This window comes from Lacerta agilis, chromosome 8 (genome assembly GCF_009819535.1).
Source record: "Lacerta agilis isolate rLacAgi1 chromosome 8, rLacAgi1.pri, whole genome shotgun sequence".
Lineage (NCBI taxonomy): Eukaryota > Metazoa > Chordata > Lepidosauria > Squamata > Lacertidae > Lacerta > Lacerta agilis.
In genome coordinates this window covers 78297432-78319205 of record NC_046319.1, presented here as the reverse complement: position 1 = coordinate 78319205, position 21774 = coordinate 78297432, and the positions used below count along the sequence as shown (strand labels likewise).

General features: G+C 49.2%; 1 protein-coding gene across 7 annotated transcripts in view; it reads left to right on the top strand.

Moving 5' to 3' along the window:
* The window catches only part of RYR1 (ryanodine receptor 1), a 158827-nt gene that overhangs the window by 94739 nt on the left and 42314 nt on the right, over positions 1 to 21774 (top strand). For 5 of the 7 annotated variants that reach the window (XM_033158479.1, XM_033158476.1, XM_033158475.1 and 2 more), the window contains 23 exons: positions 559 to 633; positions 754 to 829; positions 949 to 1072; positions 2012 to 2127; positions 3194 to 3261; positions 4635 to 4756; positions 5987 to 6036; positions 6330 to 6390; positions 7411 to 7649; positions 8931 to 9012; positions 9258 to 9388; positions 9493 to 9807; positions 9898 to 10138; positions 11485 to 11572; positions 11686 to 11778; positions 13059 to 13073; positions 15474 to 15644; positions 17564 to 17623; positions 17782 to 17919; positions 18575 to 18687; positions 19443 to 19539; positions 20138 to 20244; positions 20945 to 20996. In XM_033158479.1, the coding sequence (XP_033014370.1) occupies positions 559 to 633; positions 754 to 829; positions 949 to 1072; positions 2012 to 2127; positions 3194 to 3261; positions 4635 to 4756; positions 5987 to 6036; positions 6330 to 6390; positions 7411 to 7649; positions 8931 to 9012; positions 9258 to 9388; positions 9493 to 9807; positions 9898 to 10138; positions 11485 to 11572; positions 11686 to 11778; positions 13059 to 13073; positions 15474 to 15644; positions 17564 to 17623; positions 17782 to 17919; positions 18575 to 18687; positions 19443 to 19539; positions 20138 to 20244; positions 20945 to 20996 (2634 nt within the window). The remainder of the gene's footprint in view (positions 1 to 558; positions 634 to 753; positions 830 to 948; positions 1073 to 2011; positions 2128 to 3193; positions 3262 to 4634; positions 4757 to 5986; positions 6037 to 6329; positions 6391 to 7410; positions 7650 to 8930; positions 9013 to 9257; positions 9389 to 9492; positions 9808 to 9897; positions 10139 to 11484; positions 11573 to 11685; positions 11779 to 13058; positions 13074 to 15473; positions 15645 to 17563; positions 17624 to 17781; positions 17920 to 18574; positions 18688 to 19442; positions 19540 to 20137; positions 20245 to 20944; positions 20997 to 21774) is intronic. The other 2 variants (XM_033158477.1, XM_033158474.1) reach the window with 1 other exon arrangement.

The window sequence follows — 21774 nt, the reverse complement described above, 5'->3', positions numbered from 1 at the left end:
AAAAAACCCAGCTAACAGGGATTTGTTATGTGCCTTTGTGTATGATGTGTGGTCAGGGAGGGGCTGGAAGTGGGAGCTTGTGGGTTCTTCCTTTCTCTGCCCCATTTCCCCACACGGAGAGCTTTCCGTGGTAGAGCAGAGCAAAGGGAAGCTTGAAGCCAATAAACTTGGTATTTTCATCCAGCTCTAGGAAGGGATTTCAGGCTTGTGCATTAAAAGCAGGAAGATTGGTAATAGCTTCTCCTGGGCCCTGTTCCCCGCCACTTGCTTTGCATGCAGAAGATCCCAGATTCAATCCCCAGCAACATCTCCACGTAAGGCGAGGAAGGATCTCTGGCTGAAGCCCTGGAGAGCTGCTTTAAGTCCATGTTGACAATGCTGAGCTAGATGGACCAGTCGTCTAAGGCAGCTTCCAGCATTCATGCGGGAGAGGGGCATCCGGAAAATTTGACCTAGCGCAAGAGAAAGGAGTCGGGGATGGAAGCGATGGTGGTGTGGGGAAAGCAGTGGCGTCCAGTGAATGTCAGCGGTCATTGTTCTTATGTGTCCCCCCCTTAGACCTATGACCCCAGCCATGGCTACAACCCCCAGCCCGTTGAGCTGTCTGGAGTGACCCTTTCCAGGGAACTGCAGGTGAGTAAGCACAAAGCAGAGTAGGAAAATTCCTCAGTCATCATAACTAACCCAAATATATAATTTCTGTCGCTTTTGACCCCTTCTTCTCCTCTCCCCACCACTGGTCTCTCTCCACAGGCCATGGCAGAGCAGCTGGCTGAGAACTACCACAACACCTGGGGGCGCAAGAAGAAGCTGGAACTGGAAGCCAAAGGTGAGCCTCTGCATCTTCTCCTCTTTTTTTGCCTTTCATTTTATTGGGTGCCGTTGTTCTCTCTCCTTTCCCCCCCCTCCCAGCAGGCTTCATGCTACCTCTTTCTCTCCCCCCCCCAGGGGGTGGCACCCATCCCTTGCTGGTGCCTTATGATACGCTGACGGCCAAGGAGAAGGCCCGAGACAGAGAAAAGGCCCAGGAGTTGCTCAAATTCCTCCAGCTTAATGGCTATGCAGTGACAAGGTGAGCCTGGAAGGGGGTGGGGTGAGGTGGGGTGGGGTGGGTGGGTGTGCGAGCTCGTGCACACACACATGCGCACACACACACACACTGATCACATGTTCTGTATAAAAAAGGAAAGAGATGAGGGAACATACGCTACGTGCTCTAGGGCAGGCATCCCCAAACTCGTCCCTCCAGCTGTTTTTGGGACTACAACTCCCATCATCCCTGACCACTGGTCCTGTTAGCTAGGGATGGTGGGAGTTGTAGTCCCAAAACAGCTGGAGGGACGAGTTTGGGGATGCCTGCTCTAGGGATAACCACCCTGCTTGTGGGATTTGCGCTAGCTGCCAGTCTGCTACTGGGTCAAGTTCAAGGTATCGGTGGTAACATTTAAATCCCTATACTTACTAATGTATGATCTGGTTGAAATTATTAAATAACAACAATAATAAAAACCAGTTTAGGATTTCACTGCAGACAGTCCCTTTTTGCAACTCATTATAGGGGAGGAGGGTCAGGAAGGATTTCACAGCACCCCTAGCAATTATCTGCTTTATTTATTTTATTTACCAAAATTTATATGCTGCTTTGTAATTTTAATTTTTTTAAAATCCCTTAAGTAGTTTACATAAAATGGTCTAAAATATCCATTAAGAAAATAGTGATGGAACAGACTTTAATAGCTCCAACATTTAAAAAAGAAAGAAAGCAGAAATATATGCACCCACGCACACACAAACACATTCTGCTTTGCGTCTTTTGAAAACCTGGCATCTCTAGGGTCCCCGGATGTTGTTGTGCTACAACTCCTATCATCTGTAGTGAGAAGGGCCAGCAGTCAGGGATGATGGGAGTAGTAGTCCAACAACATCTGGGGACCCACGGTGGAGAGAGGCTGCTCGAGAGTACCAGCAAAAACCTGTCTCACTATCTCCGCATTCTGTTTATTTCTCACAGGGGGTTGAAGGACATGGAACTGGACACATCGTCCATTGAGAAGCGGTTTGCCTATGGGTTCTTGCAACAGCTGCTGAAGTGGATGGACATCTCTCAGGAGTTTGTCGCCCACCTGGGTAAAGGAGCTGTGAATATGCCCCCCCCCCAGTAGCTTCCTCCGGAACCTGTGAGGAGCTGCACACTGACCCCTGTAGCGCTCCAGACCTCCAGAGACCCTGTGGGTGGGGAAGAAGGGAGCTTTAGAATGAGCCGTTTCAACTCACTTAGGATGGGAATTGACTCTCCAGGTATTGCAGCATAGCCAGTTGAGCCAGAACTCCAGGGTTCTATTCTCAGTTCTGGGAAGCGGACAGCGGTTGTAAGGACGTTCAGTGGTTGCTCATGAGAAATCAGCCGAACGCAGAACTTCTAAAAACTAAGTTCTTTATTGTGCAGATATTTACAGTGGAGCAAAAGTTCAAACGTCCATCTCATCCCTCCGCAGAGTCCGGGAATGAACCCTTCCGGTTCTTTGTCCAGCAAAAGAGGCGCGGGATTCTGAACCCCCGCCTCCCCCTTCCACGTCTTTCTTGTCTGCGAACTCGGGGCGCGGGAACCTGTCCCTGTTCCCCGCTTCCCCCTTGGTGCTCAGGCTCTGCGATCCCTTCACAGCCCCTGCGCCGACTTCCTGCCTCCAACTCCCCCTCCCCACTGGAGGAATGGTTGGTTCCTCCTGAGGAGGGGGATGACGAACTGGTGAACAAAGGGGGTGGTTCTCTATACTGCAAACGATCCCGGGATGCTACCTGCCGTGGGGAGGGGGGTTTCCTGACAGCGGTTAAAGCAAGTTAGTGTATAGGAGTAAGGACACCTGGATTCGCTTTGTCAAATGCGGTTGGGAAGTGTGAGTCTGCTTTGCATTCTGTTTTGAAGCTTTGGGCTCATCCACACTTACCTCTTGCCCTGTGCTTTCTAGGCAAAGGTCTATGTCCACGTGGTTCCCCTGCCTCCACTGCTTTCCCTAGAAAAACACACACTCTTTAATTGCAACAAATGGCAAATCAGGTCTTCTACGGATTGCCAGCTCCTTTCTCAATTGCTCAGGGGCAGGGACATGTGTGTGTATTTGTTGCATGTGAGTGTGCCTTATCCCTCCCACTTCTCACACCTTGGTGGAACTCACTGGGATTCTTCCTGCTTCAGATGCCGTGGTAAGCAGTGGCCGGGTAGAGAAATCCCCCCATGAACAAGAGATCAAGTTCTTTGCCAAAGTAAGTCGACCTTTCTCTCTTCCTCTTTGCCTTGGTGCTGGTTAGGATGGGAGGCGCATGTGCGATATCGCCGCTTGGACTTTTCGGGGTGCGAATGGCACCCCGGAATGGATTGGGTCTGTAAACCGAGGTACCACTGTATTATTTTATGATATCCTTCCTAACTTGCGTTAGCAAGTTCTATAACTTAGCAGAGTTGTTAAACAATCCCCCTTTTAAATTACACAGTGGTTAGCTAGTTGCAGGCTCGTCTGAGCCTCACTATTTAGGATTCCTGGTACGATCCATTTTTATAACCCTCCTAAAAGAATAGACACGGCCATCTGATTAAAGTTAGCATAAAACTAGTTTACTTACAATCATCCAGTTCACAATAAGATCCCTGAGGGCAGACCTAATTTACAGAACCACATCTAACTATGTGAAGTATCCCATAAGGGAAATAGTCTCAAGTGACTGCGACTCAACAGTCACTTCTCCTAACTCAGGAACACAAAATGGAGGAGAAGAAGAGCAGAACATGGAGGCCGTGTGCTCCTCTGTCCAAGAACAGGCCACACCCACACTAAGTCATATGCAAAGGAAGTGTGTCCCAGCTCAGGAGGAACTAGCACGTTTTCTCCTGAGTGATACAAAACATTCCCCAGCATGTGGATTGTAGGAATGTTGTATTTGACTGCAATAGGTTTTTACATCCCACACGCCAGAGGTCGGGAACGGAAAGCACAAAAGCGAATACAAATTGTGTCCGCTATTGTTTCAATTTAAACCTGCAAACGTCACATAAACAATCGCATTTATTCACTACCTCGTTTTTGACGTTTCCCTCTTCATATCGTGGCAGTGAATGGCATAAAAACCAACAACGAAATGACCTTTGAAAAGCAAGTACAGTCGTACCTTGCTGCGTGTTGCGTTCGTCACAGGTTACGAATGCGCCGAACCCGGAAGTACCGGAATGGGTTACTTCCAGGTTCGGCGGTTCACGCATGCGCAGACGCGCAAAATGACGTCACGTGCATGCGCAGAAGCACCGCTTCAGGGTGTGGACCTTTCAGGTTACGAATGGGGCTTCAGAACGGATCTCGTTCATAACCAGAGGTACCACTGTACATGGGGAGGAATCTGATGTAATGCTAAGGAGGTGGACTCATCAGCACAAGCGTTTCTGCTTGCCCGATGGAACGATTCCCCTCTCTCCCTCTGCCCTGTGCTGTTCTGGGGGTAATTCCAACCACCGCCACCCCAAACCAGTGGGGAGGAGAGAGGTGAACGCCTCTTTGTCCTAGCAGACGTTCTTGAGTTTAAACCTGGCCCAAAATACATCACAAACCTGCACGTCATCTTATTTAATATTTATGCTCCCCTTTCAGATCCTGCTGCCCCTCATCAACCAGTACTTCACCAATCACTGCCTCTACTTCTTGTCCACACCGGCCAAAGTCCTAGGCAGCGGGGGCCATGCCTCCAACAAGGAGAAGGAGATGATAACCAGGTGAGTACCTAGGAAACGCCAGAAAGGACTGGGTGCTTGTCTGTGTGTGTGAGTGTGTACAAAGGGTTACACCAGGCTTCCTCAACCTCGGCCCTCCAGATGTTTTTGGCCTACAACTCCCATGATCCCTAGCTAGCAGGACCCGTGGTCAGGGATGATGGGAATTGTAGTCTCAAAACATCTGGAGGGCCGAGGTTGAGGAAGCCTGGGTTACACTTCCAAGTTGGATGTCTTAGGTGGGACCCTGAAGAAGCGCAAGGTGCAAACGACAAGTGGGGACAAACTTGTGTTTGCAAATATGCTTGTTATGCAGATATGCAGTGGTTCTCTGTGAGAAGATGTTCAAACCAACGTTTGCTAGCCAGTAATGTGTGAAAAATGGCTCTTGTTAGAGCTGAGATGAAACTTTTTGCAAATGCAAAGTTTGCCAGAATTAGACTCCTTTTGAAATTTCAAATATTTGCAGATTTCTGCTTTGAAATATAACACTTTGGAGGTGTTTTGGTTTGTTGTTGTTTTTTAGGAGAGAGGAAGCCTTGTGTATTAACTATAAGGCAATAATAATTTACAAATAGAATTTCTAAATTTGAACATTGTATTTACCCATTAACCCTCTCAACAGCCTGGATCCAACGGCATCCATGACTGGGAATTTTGTTGAGGGAAAGGGAGAGGAACCATCAAGCAGAGAGGATATGAAGTCAATTTTTTTGCAAATCAAATGTTTCTGCTTGGAAACTCCTAAGCCCATCCCTCCCAAAATTAATTTCAGGCCACATGTCTTTGTGCACATGTATGTAATATTTTTTTCTTGAGACTTGGGAACACCTGTTTTTTTTGGGGGGGGGGGAGTTGTGTGTCAAGCTCCTCGGAGAACTCGTCTGCACTTGTCCCATGCCTAGGAAGCAGGAGTGCAAGCAGTTTTCCATTTGCTCCGTCACTTTCCCAGGGAAAACCAACTCTTTGCAATGTGCAACAAATGGTTATGGTTTTGTGAACAGATCCTTAGCTCTGAATTCTGCCTCTTGCATTCTTCTGCTGGCCGGGCGTATGGGTTTTGTGTGCATGAATGTAGGAAGGTAGAGGCATGTACACCTTCCTCTCCAAGCTGCCTCACCGAGGCTCCAAGGCCCACGTCCGCCCACCCCTCTTCCCCATCGATGTGCACTCCTCTTCCCAACAATCTCTTTCATTCTCTCCTTCTACCTCTCTCTCTTTTCCGCCTTCCAGCCTTTTCTGCAAACTGGCAGCCCTAGTCAGGCACCGGGTCTCTCTCTTTGGTAAGCTGCATCCTTCTTCTGCTCCTGTCCTGGGGTGGGCAGGTGGTCTCGGCCTCCTCTCCTCTTCACTTCTCCCCCCTCTTGTCGGCTCAGTGGGGGTTCTTTTTTGCACCCACGAGTCTTCTCTCCCTCCTGCACCCTGACTTCCCTCACCCTGTGCTACCTCAGCCGTGAACAAAGCTGCTGCCTTTCTGCTCCTCCCACCACCCGTGATGCTGTATTTCTCTTGCCTGTGCTTCTAGCCCATTTTCCTGAACCCAGGCCCTAAATCTGGGTCTTCTGTCTCCATCCAGGGACGGATGCTGCTGCTGTGGTTAACTGCCTGCACATACTTGCTCGCTCTTTGGATGCCAGGTGAGTAATAATCCCAAATAACCCCTCAGATGTGCACACCTGCGGAGAAGACCATAAAGATGCATGGCTCACAGAAGATTGCCTCCCCTCTCTGTTTTGTGTGAATGGATGACTTTAAATACTGTGTATCTGCATTCACCAAAATGTGTTCTGCAGAGTTTGCCTCTTGTTATTTTTGTTTCCAATGACGTTCAGTTGTTTATGGTCTAGATTTTGTGATATTCTTTCCTCTCCTGTTAAATGTTTGATTGGTTATGTTTCTTATGTAATATATATATATATATATATATATATATATATATATATATATATATATATATATATAATGTGTGTGTGTGTGTGTGTGTGTATATATATGTTTCTTATGTAACACACACACACACACACACATATATAAATATAAAGATTTTTCAAACTGCAACTGCTTTAGATGTTTTTAACTATACCTGTTTTTAGAATGTGTTGAATGGGTTTTTTTTTAGAATGCTTTTAAAAATTGCTTGTGATGGATGTGTTTGCTGCCCTGGGCTTCCTTGGGAGGGAAGGCAGGACAAACCATAATGATAATAAATGTAAAAAGTAATAATTGTGGCAAACAGTGTTGATGGAGAAACTGAGGACAGAGACTGATGGCTTTATTGGCGTTTGGTCTTGCTTTGATACATATGTCACACAAAGAGAGCATCATGCAGGCCACCCGGTGAACATGGGCATCTCTGGGAGGACGTACTGGGTTGAGGGGCAAATGATTCTCTTAACGTACGATCTAACTATACATTTTTGTGTGCCGGTAAGTTCAAGTGCTTCTTCCTGCGTTTGTCTGGGAGTTGAGAAGTGTTTACTACACTGCCTGATTACAGCTGGGGACACATTTGTGTGGGTTGTTTTTTGTTATTTATTTATCATATTATTACTGAATAATAAACCCAACTGAACGTTGCTACTCTTAATGAGGCAGTATGTAGGGCCTCCTCGCTCGTAACCCTGTGCAAATCTGATCCAGGCACCTTCTCCCTGCAGGACAGTGATGAAATCGGGGCCTGAGATTGTGAAGGCCGGCCTGCGCTCTTTCTTTGAAGGGGCCTCAGACGACATTGAGAAGATGGTGGAGAACCTCAAGCTGGGCAAGGTGTCGCAGTCCCGCACCCAGGTCAAGGGCGTGGGCCAGAACATCACTTACACCACCGTGGTCCTGCTGCCGGTGCTCACCTCCATCTTCGAGCACATCGCCCAGCACCAGTTTGGGGATGACGTCATCTGTGAGCAAACGTTTGAGGCAGCGGGGGGGGGGGGATGAGTGGGTGGAGCTGGGCTTCCAGTCATGGATAGGCTTGGATAGGTTGGATGCTGTTAGCAATGCAACCAGGCCTTGAATGAGCTGCGTAGGCTACACTGATCACACCAGGGCAAGGATGGTGAATTAGGGGTGAGGAAGAAATCTAGTTCACTCTGCAGTTTGACGGAAACCTAGCTGTTTCGCGCTCCTCAAAACAACACCCGAAACCGAAACGTGGCTACCCTTTGAAATTCGCACAGCTTCAAATTTTGCGAAGCGGCTTCTCAAACAATTATCGTGTGCCCAAATATGTATATGAGGGGAAAGAACGCACAAAGATCCATGTATCAGTGAAAATGACATACAAAAGAAGACGCAGCATTTTATTAACGGGGAAGTTTTAGAAAAAAAAGAATACACGAAGCCTAATGGCATAGAAAACTGCATGTATTAGGAGAAACCAACACTAATAAATACTTGGAGAAATAATAATAATTGCAAACTGTTGGGGAAATCCATAGTTCTAGTTACAGGTAGGTAGCCGTGTTGGTCTGCCGTAGTCGAAACAAAATAAATTTTTTTCCTTCCATTAGTACCTTAGAGACCAACTAAGTTTGTTATTGGTATGAGCTTTCGTGTGCATGCACACTTCTTCAGATACACTGAAACAGAAGTCACCAGACCCTTATATATAGTGAGAGAGTGGGGAGGGGTCTGGTGACTTCTGTTTCAGTGTATCTGAAGAAGTGTGCATGCACACGAAAGCTCATAACAAGAACAAACTTAGTTGGTCTCTAAGGTGCTACTGGAAGGGGAAAAAATTATTTTGTTGGGGAAATGTGCTTCATTGAAAACTGAGAAATTGAAAAGGACAGGTTTGACCATCCCTAGTGCAAATGGAGCCTATTTGTGTTTTTATTTTAAAAATATTAATCCTTTATTGAATTGCAGTAACAAAAACCAAACAATATCACAAGCAAAAAAAGAAAAAAATAACAAATTACACAAAAGGAAAAAAATAAAATAAAAAGAACACACCAGAAAATACATAAAAACACAGACTTCCCTCCACCCAGTTTTTTGGGGTGTAGCAGAAGTGGTGTTGAGGGGCCTGGTGGTCTTGGCCGAACCCCAGGATACATCCGAGGCGATGATGTTGGGGAAACAAGAGCTTCGTATCTCTGACAACAGAGAACTGTATGGAGGAGAAGCCGTATGAATCTGGTCCTGAAGCCAACACCCATTTTTCTGTGTGTCCCACCAGTGGATGACGTGCAGGTGTCCTGCTACCGAACTCTATGCAGCATCTATTCCTTGGGCACTACCAAAAACCCTTATGTGGAGAGGTGAGTGCATTGCCATGAGAATCTTGGAGCAAGGGGTTTGTGCGCAATTGGGGGAGGGGGGGGCGCTACTTTTGCCAAGAGGAGGTAGAGCCCACCACCGAAGTTCACACAATCGGGGGGGGGGGCATAATTCGGAACCCGAATCACCCATTGTGGGATGAGCAGGGCTATGCAGTGGAAACAAAGAGCACCTTCCACTTTCAGTGCCTCTCACTTCTCCTTGTCTGTCTCCTCCAACTCTGCAGGCAACGCCCGCAACTTGGTGAATGCTTGGCACGGCTGGCAGCAGCAATGCCCGTGGCCTTCCTGGAGCCTCACCTCAACGAATACAACCCCTTCTCCGTTTACACTACCAAATCACCCAGGGAGCGAGCAAGTGAGTGCCCCTTTCCACCTGCCTTTCCTTGAATGTGTGGGTCATTTTGCACCTCCTCTGTTCCCAGTCCATGGGTTTCATGCCCTCCCCCTTTGCATCCCCAGTCCTAGGCCTTCCAAACCGCGTGGAGGAGATGTGCCCAGACATCCCTGTCCTGGACAAGCTGATGAAGGATATCAGCGGGCTGGCGGAATCAGGGGCCCGCTACACTGAGATGCCCCATGTGATCGAGGTCACCCTGCCGATGCTCTGCAACTACTTGCCCCGCTGGTGGGAGCGGGGCCCTGAAACCAACCCCCAGGGGCCCTGGTGCACGGATGTGACCTCCGACCAACTCAACACCTTGCTGGGCAACATCCTGAAGATCATCGTCAACAACCTGGGCATCGATGAAGCTTCCTGGATGAAGCGGTTGGCAGGTACGGAGGGTCAGAGAACAGGGAGGGTGTGGGATTTGAGGCACTTTTTCTCACCCGAAGCCCCCTCTTCTTAATTTCTTTCCCACGTAGTCTTCGCTCAGCCCATCGTCAGCAAGGCCAAGCCGGAACTGCTCCGCTCCCATTTCATTCCAACCATGGAGAAGCTGAAGAAGCGCTCCGGGAAAGTGGTGGCCGAGGAGGACCAGCTGCGGCTGGAGGCGAAGACCGAGTCAGAAGACGCCGAGCTGCTGATCAGGGACGAGTTCTCTGTGCTCTGCCGCGATCTCTACGCCCTATACCCGCTGCTCATCCGCTACGTTGACAACAGCAGGTACTTTGGATTTTGCACAGGGTGTTAATGCTTGCATGCAACACAGGTTTGCAACAGAGGTGGGGAACCTTGGGCCCATGGGCCAAATGTGGCCTCCAGGTCGGTCTCTCTCTCTCTCTCTGGCCCTCTCCCCAGGCCACACCCCCTCTTCCCAGGCTTCACCCCTCACCACCCTGCTCCACACATCCCTGGGTCCTTGAACTTTACTGCTGTGTTGCTTGAACATCAGTCTAGTCCTCACATAAATTCCGCTAGGAATAATAATAATAATAATAATAATAATAATAATAATAATAATACCTTTATTGTCAATGTACAACCTGTGTACAATGAAATTAACCAAGCCTCCCTCCCCCACCAAACACTCAATCTCATTGCACTCTGTGTGCTTGTCACACAACACACCAACCCCGAAAGTCAGTTGCAGTATATTATTTTCCGTTCAGCAGCCTAACAGCCCACAGATAGAAACTGTTTTTTAGCCTGTTGGTGCGACTGATTATACTTCTATATCTCCTGCCCGAGGGCAGAAGATTAAAGAGGTGCTGGCCAGGGTGTGAATCGTCCCTGAGAATTTTTCTTGCTCTCCTAAGGCAACGATCCCTTGCGATGTCATCTAGCGGGCTCAGGGGACAGCCCATGATAATCATGTGCTGTGTTCACCATCCTCTGTAAAGACTTTCTGTCCGTGGCTGTCAAGCCAGCGTACCACACTGTGATACAATACGAGAGGACACTTTCTATTGTGGACTGGTAGAAGGAGGTCATCAATTGTCACTCCAACGGTCAGGTACCAGGTTGGGTAAATGAGAACCACGAGTTCAGAGGCAGGAACGTAGCCAAAGATGGGCTCCAGGGCAAGCAGCCTGCGCTGTTGCTCCATATCACAGTTACTCAGACTGAACAGCACGGCTTGGAGCAAGCGAGTTGGCGAGGCTCCTTTGGTTCCTCCAATCACAGAGTTCCAGCTCTGGCCACCACAGGGGGTGGCACTGCAGCACAGCAGAGATTGAGCTAATAATGTCTCGGTCTGTCTGAGAAGCGCTCCAGCAGTGCAACGAGTAAGGTGCCTGGTGTTTCTGCCTCTTTCAAATACCACACACGCAAGCTGCAGGCAGACTTTCCCTTCCAAATGCTTATCTCTAGATAACTGCACCATCCAGTGATGACTTGCCTTGCAGATTGTCCAATTACAGGGATGGGAGAAAAAGGGGAGATAATCTAATACCATACCTTAAATTAGTTGGGTTGTGTGTAGTTGTTTTTTTTAATGTACCCTGAATATGCCCCATTAGCTATGGAAGTGGGAAGGTGGTATCTACTGACAGCTCTTTTTTAATCTACAGGGCCAACTGGTTGACGGAACCGAACTCAGATGCCGAGGAGCTGTTCCGGATGGTCGGGGAGGTGTTCATTTACTGGTCCAAGTCACACGTGAGTCGCCTTTTCGGCAGAGGGGCGTGTGTGGTTGCATGGGTGCTGATGGAGACGCGCGAGAGCATCTCCCACGAAATGTGGCTCATCTGTTCTTCCTTCCCATGCCCCAGAACTTCAAACGGGAAGAGCAGAACTTCGTAGTGCAGAACGAAATCAACAACATGTCCTTCCTGACAGCCGACAGCAAGAGCAAAATGTCCAAGGTGAGAGGAGGGCTGGGGTGTGGAAGAGGGGTGCTTGCCACCAGTGATGGAGGGTCTCCCCCTGCCTGGAGCCAGGCTATCACCCCCGAAAGGGGAGCCCAGACAAACCTTTGAAGCGGCAACCTCTGGGTTCTGTTTCAACCGAAAGTCCCTGATTGGCTGCCCTAGTGCAGCCGGCAAGGGTTGACTTCCTGTGGAACAGGGAGTCCCCAGCACAGCCATGAGATTATTAGATGCCCTTAGGCAAACCCTTATTGCTCAGTCCCAGTCCCACCTCCCCCTAACGTGCCAGTAATCATTCCTGCCTGCCTTGCAGGGCTGTTGTGTGGATTGGTGGGGTGATCTGTGTGAGGCGCTTAGGACGAGAAAGACCTGCGCAAATGATTTTTATGTTGTGAACCGCCCTGTGATCTTCGGATGATGGGCAGTGTACAGATTTAATAAATAATGGTGATAATAGTTGAACAACATTATTAAAACTGTCTTTTCCTTTCCTTTGTGGGGTACCTACTGTATGTTGAAGTGGACCACCACCCCCCCACACCTCAGCCAAATGCATCCCATCACCATCACCACCCCATCTCCAGCTGCACCACAATCTGCCACAGGCTGCCTCTGAGAGGGCCTGCCACCCCCACCCTTTAAACCTGGCTGCCACCTAAGATCCTGCTCTTTGAACCATCAGTCGTGCGCTTCCTCGCCCACCCCACGCTTGCACAATTCAGTTCTTATCTCTTTGTAGCATGCAGGAAGCCTGGGCCCAAAGAGCAGCTTTTGTGTTGGGAGATCTAGGAGGGTGGGGTAGGCTGGGGTGAGGTGGGGAGGGAGGACACCATGGGTTGACGGTATTGGGGGGGGCACCAGAGAGCCCCTCCACTTAACCATCCGGATGTCCTGCTCAAGGATCCCTCAACAGACCTGCCTGCATGCTTTCCTTCCTCTTGTGAACAGGGAGAACTAGAAACCTGGTTCTCTTCTTTTGGAAAAACAGAAACACAGAAGAGTGGGAAGATTCCATGACAGCCAAATTCTGCCCAAGGCTCGGGCCTGGGCCTCTTACTGTACACAGCAGCTTTCTCGCTCTTTGGATTGCTCGGTTTGGGCAGGGCAGTGGGGAGAAGAAAGATGCTGGTGGACAGCTTTGCACCTTCTTGGACCTTCCCTGAATTCTTTGCCGGTTGTTTGTGTGAGAGGGAGGGGAGTTTGCCACTTCGTCTAACCTTCTCTTTCTCCTCTTCTGTCTTGTCTCCCTCTTCTCCCCTCTCCTGTGTTGAGTTTAGTCTGGAGAAGGCCAGGTTAGCGAAATAACGGATGTTCCGCCACCCCTTTTGTTGTTGTTGTCGGGGTTTCTTTTTTGGGGAGGGGTGGGATCCTGTGGAGACAGCATGGTGCAGTGCGCATCTCTGCCGCAACCCTCCCCTCCCTCCTCCTGGGAGAGAACCATCTCAATATAAACAGGGATGCCGGGAGAGAAGGAAGGGTTCGCGGCTGCATGGAGGATGGCAAGAACGCAGTGGCTTTCTGTGGCTGTGGCAGCAACGCATCATGCATCCGATGGGTTGGCACTGACGAGCCACCAAGTGCCCTCCGTTGGCGGGACCAAGCTCCCATCATGTTATTGGACAAGATGCCATATTTCGGGGGGGGGGGTGCCCCTGCTTCCAGAGTCACATCATTCATCTCCCAGGCCAGACTGTCCTAAAGCCTTTGACCTCAAGTGGCCCCTTCCTATAAAAAAAAACCCAACAACTTCCATTTGCTCATTTCGGGAAGCCTTCTTCCTCTCCCAGCATGCATTGGGCCATACGCAGATCTCTGTCCCCTAACCTGGACCCATGTCATAGCTGTCAACCTTTCCCCTTTTTGTGGGAAATTCCCTTATTATAGCATTGGGAAACAGCAGGGAGGGTTGACAGCTATGACCCATGTACTCCGGGGTTTCCCCTATTTGCCATCTCTCTTCCCCTCCCGTACCTTCTGGATCCCGGATCCCATAATCCAGTTGTTGTGACACCCTTTGCCACCACCTGCTGCCCTGCCACCACGTGGGAGGGGGTGCCCGCGACGCCACACGTGGCAGGTTATGTGTCTTGGCTGCCAACGGTGCTGTGTGTCTCTGTGTGCGGTTATGTGTAGAGGTTAGAAAGGCTCTTTTGCACAGCGGAATGTCGTAGGGCAAAGGCATGGCGAGGAAGGAGACAAGGGTGTCTCGGTTCACTTTACCTTTCCAGGGGTGGGGATGGCGGCTGCTCCATTTCATGCAAGTTCCACCCTTCTCCCCACTCTTCTCCAGCCCTGCCTGTCTTCATCAGTGAGATTCCAAAATCTGTCTCCTGCTTACTACGCCATCTTTGCCTTATACACCTGAGACCAGCCTTCCCCAGCCTTTTTGGAGTGCAACTCCCATCATCCCTGTTCTGGGGCTGATGGGAGTTGTAATCCAAAACATCCGAAGGGCACGAGGTTTGGGAAAGCTGTGTGCGACCCAGTCGCTTGCACTGTTCTCTTCTGGTACTGCCTGGATCCATTCGAAGCCCTCCCACTGAACCCCTTCTCCCTCCTGTGCCTCTAATTACACATTGCTGGATCTCTTACACACAACACAACCCTCAGCCGTCCTCCCAGTCTACACTGCCATGCGCTGGATCCCAGACTCACCACCACCACCACCACTTCGTATCCCAGTGCCTCCTTCTCATCCCCATAAGGCTGATTCGTACAAGGCGTTTTCCGTACATGAGGATGGCTCTCATGCAGTGTGAAAACCACGTGCATTGCTGCTTCTGAAGTCACCCGGTGTGAGCATTTTCTTTTATTTCGTCTCCAGTTTATGGATCAAGAAGCTGGTGCATGCTTGCGGGTTTTTGATCCATGCACTCCTGGCAGAACACCTCAGAAGTAACAATGGACGTATTTTTGCTCCAACACCCCCCCCCCCGACCCCATCCCCGTTTAAAGATTCCATGTAAAAAAGAACTTCCTACATTTGGAGCACAGGGACCCAGGTGGCGCTGTGGGTTAAACCACAGAGCCTGGGGCTTGCTAATCAGAAGGTCGGCAGTTCGAATCCCCGCGACGGGGTGAGCTCCCGTTGCTCGGTCCCTGCTCCTGCCCACCTAACAGTTCGAAAGCACGTCAAAGTGCAAGTAGATAAAAATAGGTACCACTCCGGTGGGAAGGTAAATGGCGTTTCCATGCGCTGCTCTGTTTCGCCAGAAGCGGCTTAGTCATGCTGGCCACATGACCCGGAAGCTGGCTGCGGACAAGCGCCGGCTCCCTCGGCCTATAGAGCGAGATGAGCTCACAACCCCAGAGTCGGACATGACTGGACCTGATGGTCAGGGGTCCCTTTACCTTTACATTTGGAGCAGACCTCAAAGGACGTCTACCCCCATGGAGTGCCTTTGTGTGAGGAACAACGTTGGCCGTTGCTGAGGGCTCTTCTTCCTCTTCTCTTCTTGCGAAGGAAAACACTCGCCCGTCATTGGAGCCTTTAGCCTGCCATCCACGAAAAGACCCCACCCTCCCAAACCTCACTGAACCTCCTCAGAGCGGCGCTTGGCCGTAAAGCAAAGCTTTTGCCCAGCTGATCTCTTGGCATGCCGTAGGATAGCCCGAGTGGCCAGTTCCCCCCTGCCACAACTCCCTGCACAGTGTTAACTCCCCTTGTCTCCCTCTCCTAACCTTCCTCCCAGTCGGGTGGCTCGGACCAGGAGCGGACCAAGAAGAAGAGGCGGGGGGACCGCTATTCCGTGCAGACGTCTCTCATCGTGGCCACACTCAAGAAGATGCTCCCCATCGGCCTGAACATGTGCTCCCCCACAGACCAGGAGCTGATAAACTTGGCCAAGATACGCTATGCCCTGGTGAGAAGGTTGGGGGGGGGGTAGGGCATGGGAGCTGCTGCAGGGAATAATTTATGTGGTATACAAAAAAAAAGTATTAGGTGTTATAACGATTATAATGCAACAAAACCAAAACACCAAACCGGCTTGCAAATACAAAGAACAATTTTACTCAGTTAAACACACTAAAGTGCGGCGTGCATGTCATGGCCTGGAGATACTTATAAACAAATAGTCAACTAGTGGCACAACTCTGCCAATAATATATATAATAATGGTGTCGTGTTGTTGTTCAGTCGTTCAGTCGTGTCCGACTCTTCGTGACCCCATGGACCAGAGCACGCCAGGCACGCCTATCTTCCACTGCCTCCCGCATTTGGCCAAACTCATGCTAATCGCTTCGAGAACACTGTCCAACCATCTCGTCCTCTGTCGTCCCCTTCTCCTTGTGCCCTCCATATTTCCCAACACCAGGGTCTTTTCTAGGGAGCCTGATGGTGTCATAGCGCAGTGCAAATAAAACGTGCTGCAGACAGTTCTCAACTGGACGTGCAAAGTCATATAAGAGGGAACGGTCGCAAGAAAGGATTCGTCACAAAGCCATATGTAGAGGCAGGGGTCATACGTGAGGGTGGTCGCAGACAGGCACCTCCTCACCGTCCCTCGGCGAAAATGGTACAATAGATCAGAAGACCTGTATTCCAGATGTTAAGCGGGTTTCGCTACAGCTTCTTCAGTTCATAATTCTATATACTCAACACGATGCATCAAGAATATAAGTTCTTCACAAGCACAGCAAGTATGAAGTGGGTGTTCCAAGTCTCCCAACGCTAATGGGGCCAATGGTCACCTTTCTTGCCACTGCTGGAGGAAGGGGAGTTAGAATACTTTAAAAAGGGGGGGGGAGAAATATGTGAGAACCCCAAATTAACAATTTCAACTTTGGGGTTTTCATCAGCTGCATGCAATAATCATCACAATTATAACAAGCAAAGGCTTGAAATATCTCGCTTTGCATGTCATGAGTCTATCTCATATATTAAACTCCAGTAGCTAATGAAAACAATTGCTTACAAAAATGGACTTTTCCACGATTTTCTAATTTTTTGAGTTTCACCTGTATATGTATTAGTTTCCAAACTGCATCCCGCCCTTAATCCCAATGGAGCCCAGGGTAGCAAACAGCAAAAATATTTTTTAAAGTACAATTTAAAATTGAATAAAAACATACAGTGGTACCTCTGGTTAGGAACGTTTCTGGTTATGAGCTCCGCTAACACGGAAGTAGCTGGTCCTGGTTGAGAACTTTGCCCCAGGATGCGAACGGAAATCGTGCGCCAGAGGCATGCTCACAGCGGGAGACCCCATTAGTGAAAGGGCGCCTCAGGATAAGAACAGTTTCAGCTTAAGAACGGACTTCCGGAACGAATTAAGTTCATAACCAGAGGTACCACTGTACTTGAAAACATCAAAAAAAATTAAGACACATTTAGAACATCAGGGAACATTTAAAAACAATCACATTACCCTCACAGTTATTAATTTCATGGTTGCCGTGGCCAGTATCTCTCAGCCATTAAATGCCTGGGTAAGTAGGAATGTTTTTAACTTTCTTCTGTACTGAGGGAGGCAGGTGCACTTCACCTGGGGCAGCATTCCGCAGACAGGGAGCCACCACCGAGAAGGCTCTGTCTCGGGTCAGTGCCAACCGGGCAGCAGGCAAGAATAACCCTCTTATTTGGACGAAAGGTTGGATATAAATGTAGTCATTAATAAATAATAATAAAAATAAAAATAAAAATAGTAAAATAGTATAGTACAATAAGCTTGTGTGCACAGTACAGATCACAGGTACTTGTTGCCAAATAATATCAGGCGTGACTGTTGCCACTCTCGTTTGCTCATGTGAAGGCCTCCTCTCTCTTTCAATCTCTCTACAGAAAGACACGGATGAGGAGGTACGTGAATTCCTCAACAACAACCTGCACCTCCAGGGCAAGGTGAGTGTCACAAGGATGCGTGAGGAATGAGATCTTTGCAAGTTCAAAATAACACCTCCCAGACTAGTGAGGGAGCAAGTCAGGCCTCCTTACCCTGAATGAGGGGCACCCGTCTTTCTCAACTGCAGTGACTCCCATTTCCTCCCCCCCCCTTGCAGTGTGAGAACTCCTCCTCCATGCGCTGGCAGATGGCCCTTTACAAGGAGATGTCTGGCAAAGCCGAGGACTGCAACAATCCGGAGAAGATTGTCAAACGGGTTCAGGAGGTTTCGGCTGTGCTCTACCACCTGGAGCAGGTACAGGCAGATGAAGCTGGCAAGCTGGGTTTAGCAGGCAGAAGAATATGGCCAGTTTTAACCAGCAGGTGATCTAGGCAACTGTTAAGGAGGCTCACCTTGGTAAGGGCCTTCAGCTTTTAACGGGTTGCCATCACTTCTGCTGTTCTGTTAAACGGAGGGCTCCCTACAGAGCAGTTCATTAAAACATCTACAGCTTGAAAGGATAGCTGCAGAAGACAGTTCAGTTCCCTTTGGGGCTCTCTAGTTAACACTAGTGCACTTGGAATTGCCTCCTCAGATCTGACATGGGTGGAACAGGAGTATAGAAAGCTGCCTCACTGTGAATCTATTCAGCTCGGTGACATCTACACTGGCCTGCAGTTGCTGTCCCAGGTTTCAGGCATGGGACCTCCCCAGCCCTACCTGGAGATGCCCAGAGATTGAAGCTGGGGCCTTCTGCAGGCAGCGCAGGTGTGCCCTAGTAGACACCTGCAAACGATTTTCTGCCCTGAAGCCTCCAGCCACGTTCATGAGATCCCTCGCAGACAAGGGGTCAGAGGGAGGAAGCACGCTGGAAAAGGGGGAGGATGCCAGGTCAGGAAAAGTAGGTGGGAAATGATTGGAGGAGTCTCCCGGCCCTCCAACCCCAGTGAGATTTGTACACACCCCGCAGACGGAGCATCCTTACAAGTCAAAGAAGGCCGTGTGGCACAAGCTGCTCTCCAAGCAACGGCGGCGAGCCGTGGTGGCCTGCTTCCGCATGACGCCCCTCTACAACCTGCCCAGGTGAGTTGAGGTGATCAGGGGAGGTTTTGAGCTCCAGCTTGTTTGAGTTGTATTTGGCTCGATCCACGCAAACCCTCCGGCATCCCAGCTGTGGGTCCGGGAGGTCTCTGTGACCCCACAGGCACTTAATTGCTGGGACCGCTAGCTAGCTCTGCCATGGGGTGGGGAGGGAATTATTTATCCATTCCATAAGATTCATATGCCGCTGCATTGCAATAAAAACCCCCAAAGCGGTTTACGGAAAGAGGAGGGCGATGACGTCACCAGTAAAAAAAAAAGGAAAACATCCCTCTGAAACATTTTTTAAAAATAATTAAAATCAACGATAAGCTGAAAACCCACATAGAATCATAGAAAAGATCACAAGGGTCATCTCTTTGCCCAACGTGGGGCTCGAACCCATGGCCCTGAGGTTGAGAGTCTCATTCTCTATTGACTGAGCTATCCCATGTCAGCATTCTACATGCCTGGATAGCCTTGCCTAAACAAAAAATGTTTTTAGCGGGCACGGAAAGGAGTACAGTGAAAGTACCTGCCTGACGTCAATAGGCAGGGAGTTCCGAAGTGCGGGGACTGCCACATCAGAAGATCGATTTCTTACAAGTGTGGAAGGGGTGTTACGTGGCACCTGTAGCAGCGCCTCTTCCCCAGATTAAAGTAGTCAAGGGGGCATATATGGGGTAAAGTGATCTCGCAAGCATGGTAAGGCAGAGCTGGGCTAATGGCTGACCTGCCCCGCCCCATCTGCTTTCCAGGCACCGGGCTTGCAACATGTACTTGGAGAGCTACAAGCTGTCCTGGATCCTTACCGAAGAGCACCCCTTTGAAGACAGGATGATTGACGATCTGTCTGTGAGTCCTGGGGAAATATTGGGAACCAAATGCTGTGTACAGCCTGAAGTTGTAGCATTAAATGGAAAGCTGGATGCCGTGTGTGAGTGCGTGCGCGTGCGCATGCACTCACGCACGCACACATGCAGGGGGGGGGCATGTACCACTTTGCAGCTCTGTGGTGGGAGTCCTCTATACGCCTGACTCATTGGCAGCAAAGAGCAGTGTTCTGGCTTCGGTTTAATAGCAGGAATGACAAGAAGAGACATCATTGGGTCTAGAATCCCCTTCCTAGGAGGGAGAACAAGAGAGGTGCTGAGCTGGGTGTGGAATGAGCCACTAAGTTTTCTAGTCTTCCCATGTTTCCAACCGATATATATATATATATATATATATATATATATATATATATATAAATGCACACCAGGTGCTATGCCCTGGGGGCTTCCCTTTTCTGTTGTCTCCCAGGAAGAGGCTTTTCTATGGTTTTCTCCCCACCCACCCACCTCCCTGTCATAGCATCAGGAATCCCGTACACTCCAGGGGACAGCTGCCCCTGTGCCCCATGCTAACCTCTAACACTGTTTTCCTTTCGTTCTTGCCGGTGGATGGGATGTAGAAACCAGGGGAGGAGGAAGAGGAAGAAGAGGAGGAGGCAGAAAAGAAGCCGGATCCTTTGCATCAGCTCATCCTGCATTTCAGCAGGACAGCACTGACCGAGAAGAGGTGAGTTGCAGGCAAGGTGCCATGTGTGGGATCGGAGCCAGGTTGGAGTTTTTAGCTGGGCACGGGATAAAGAGGCTAGGGACAAAGGAAGCTGCCTTATATTGAGTCAGAGCATTAAGAACATCAGAAGAGCCTGCTGGATCAGGCCAATGGCCCATCTAGTCCAGCATCCTGTTCTCAACCAGATGCCCGTCAGCAGCTGGCAAACGGGACCCAAGACAGGAACACTCTCCCTTTCTGTGGCTTCCAGCAACATATTCAGAAGCATTGCTGCCCCCATCCGTGGGGGCAGAGCATAGCTATCGTAGCTAGGAGACATTGATACCTGCCTCCACAAAAAAAAAGGATCTCTCTCCACCACGCCCAGCCAGAATGGTTCTTTAGAATTTGGAATCACAGAAATAATGCCTGTGTCCGAACAAGAGCAAATCTGTTGCATGGAAACAAGTTTGTCAAAAGGTCGACAGTCTAGTTATGCTGTGGGGGCCATGTTCATTATTCTCCTTAGTTCATAATGTGAGTCACATCTTTGCATTATGATTTTGGATTAGTAACTGTGAGGTGCTCTTCTCTGTCTGCAGTATTATTATTATTATTATTATTTAAAAGCACAATAAAATAAATAAAAATACTGGGAGCAAGCGTTATGGAGAGGCCGGTTTCAGCACGTAGAACCTGAGCCTCCTCTGTTTCGTTTCAGCAAACTGGACGAAGATTATCTGTACATGGCGTATGCTGACATCATGGCAAAGGTGAGAGACAGGCCACTATGCCCTGGGTCACCATTTTCAGCCATTTTAATCTGTCTTTTCTCTGAAAGAAAGAAAGAGAAAGATGTAATGCGTGATCGTTCCCAGACCACAGCCACACCATTCAGTTAAAGCGCTATTACACCACTTTAAACAGCCAAAATTCCTGGAAGAATTCTGGGAGCTGTGGTTTGCTGAGGGTCCTGAGAGGAGGCCCCCTATTTCCCTCACAGAACTGCAATTCCCATAGTTCCCTGGGAAGAGGGGTTGATGGTTAAATCTGCCTGGGAATTGTACCTCTGTAAGGCGAATAGCAGTTTCCAACACCCTTAAGAAACTACAATTCCCAGGATTCTTTGGGTGGAAGCCATGACTGTCGGAAATGGTATGCTTTAATTGTATGGCACATTAGTGGCCTCAGAAGGAGGACTGAAGATCGTTGTGCTGTCTGCCACTCCTTTTTATTGATACTACTCCTGTGCCTTTAACATGTAATCTGGCATGCAGAAAATATGGGAGAAAATGTAAGAGCACTTGCTGGCTGGGACTGATGTGTGTTGTGGCCCAAAACATTTAGAGGGCACCAGGTTGAGGAAGGTTGCTGTGCTAGTATCAGAAAAGCCGACGTGTTGCTCAGAGATTACTTTTGCCAAGTCCCCCTGTGGACAAATGCAGGTTAGTGAGCCATGTTTGCCTCTCAAAGAGGCCCACAGCAGCTGGTTAGGGGGGCAACAGGTTTATTGAATCAAGAGCTGACTCTAGAGTAAGCCGCAAAGAGCTC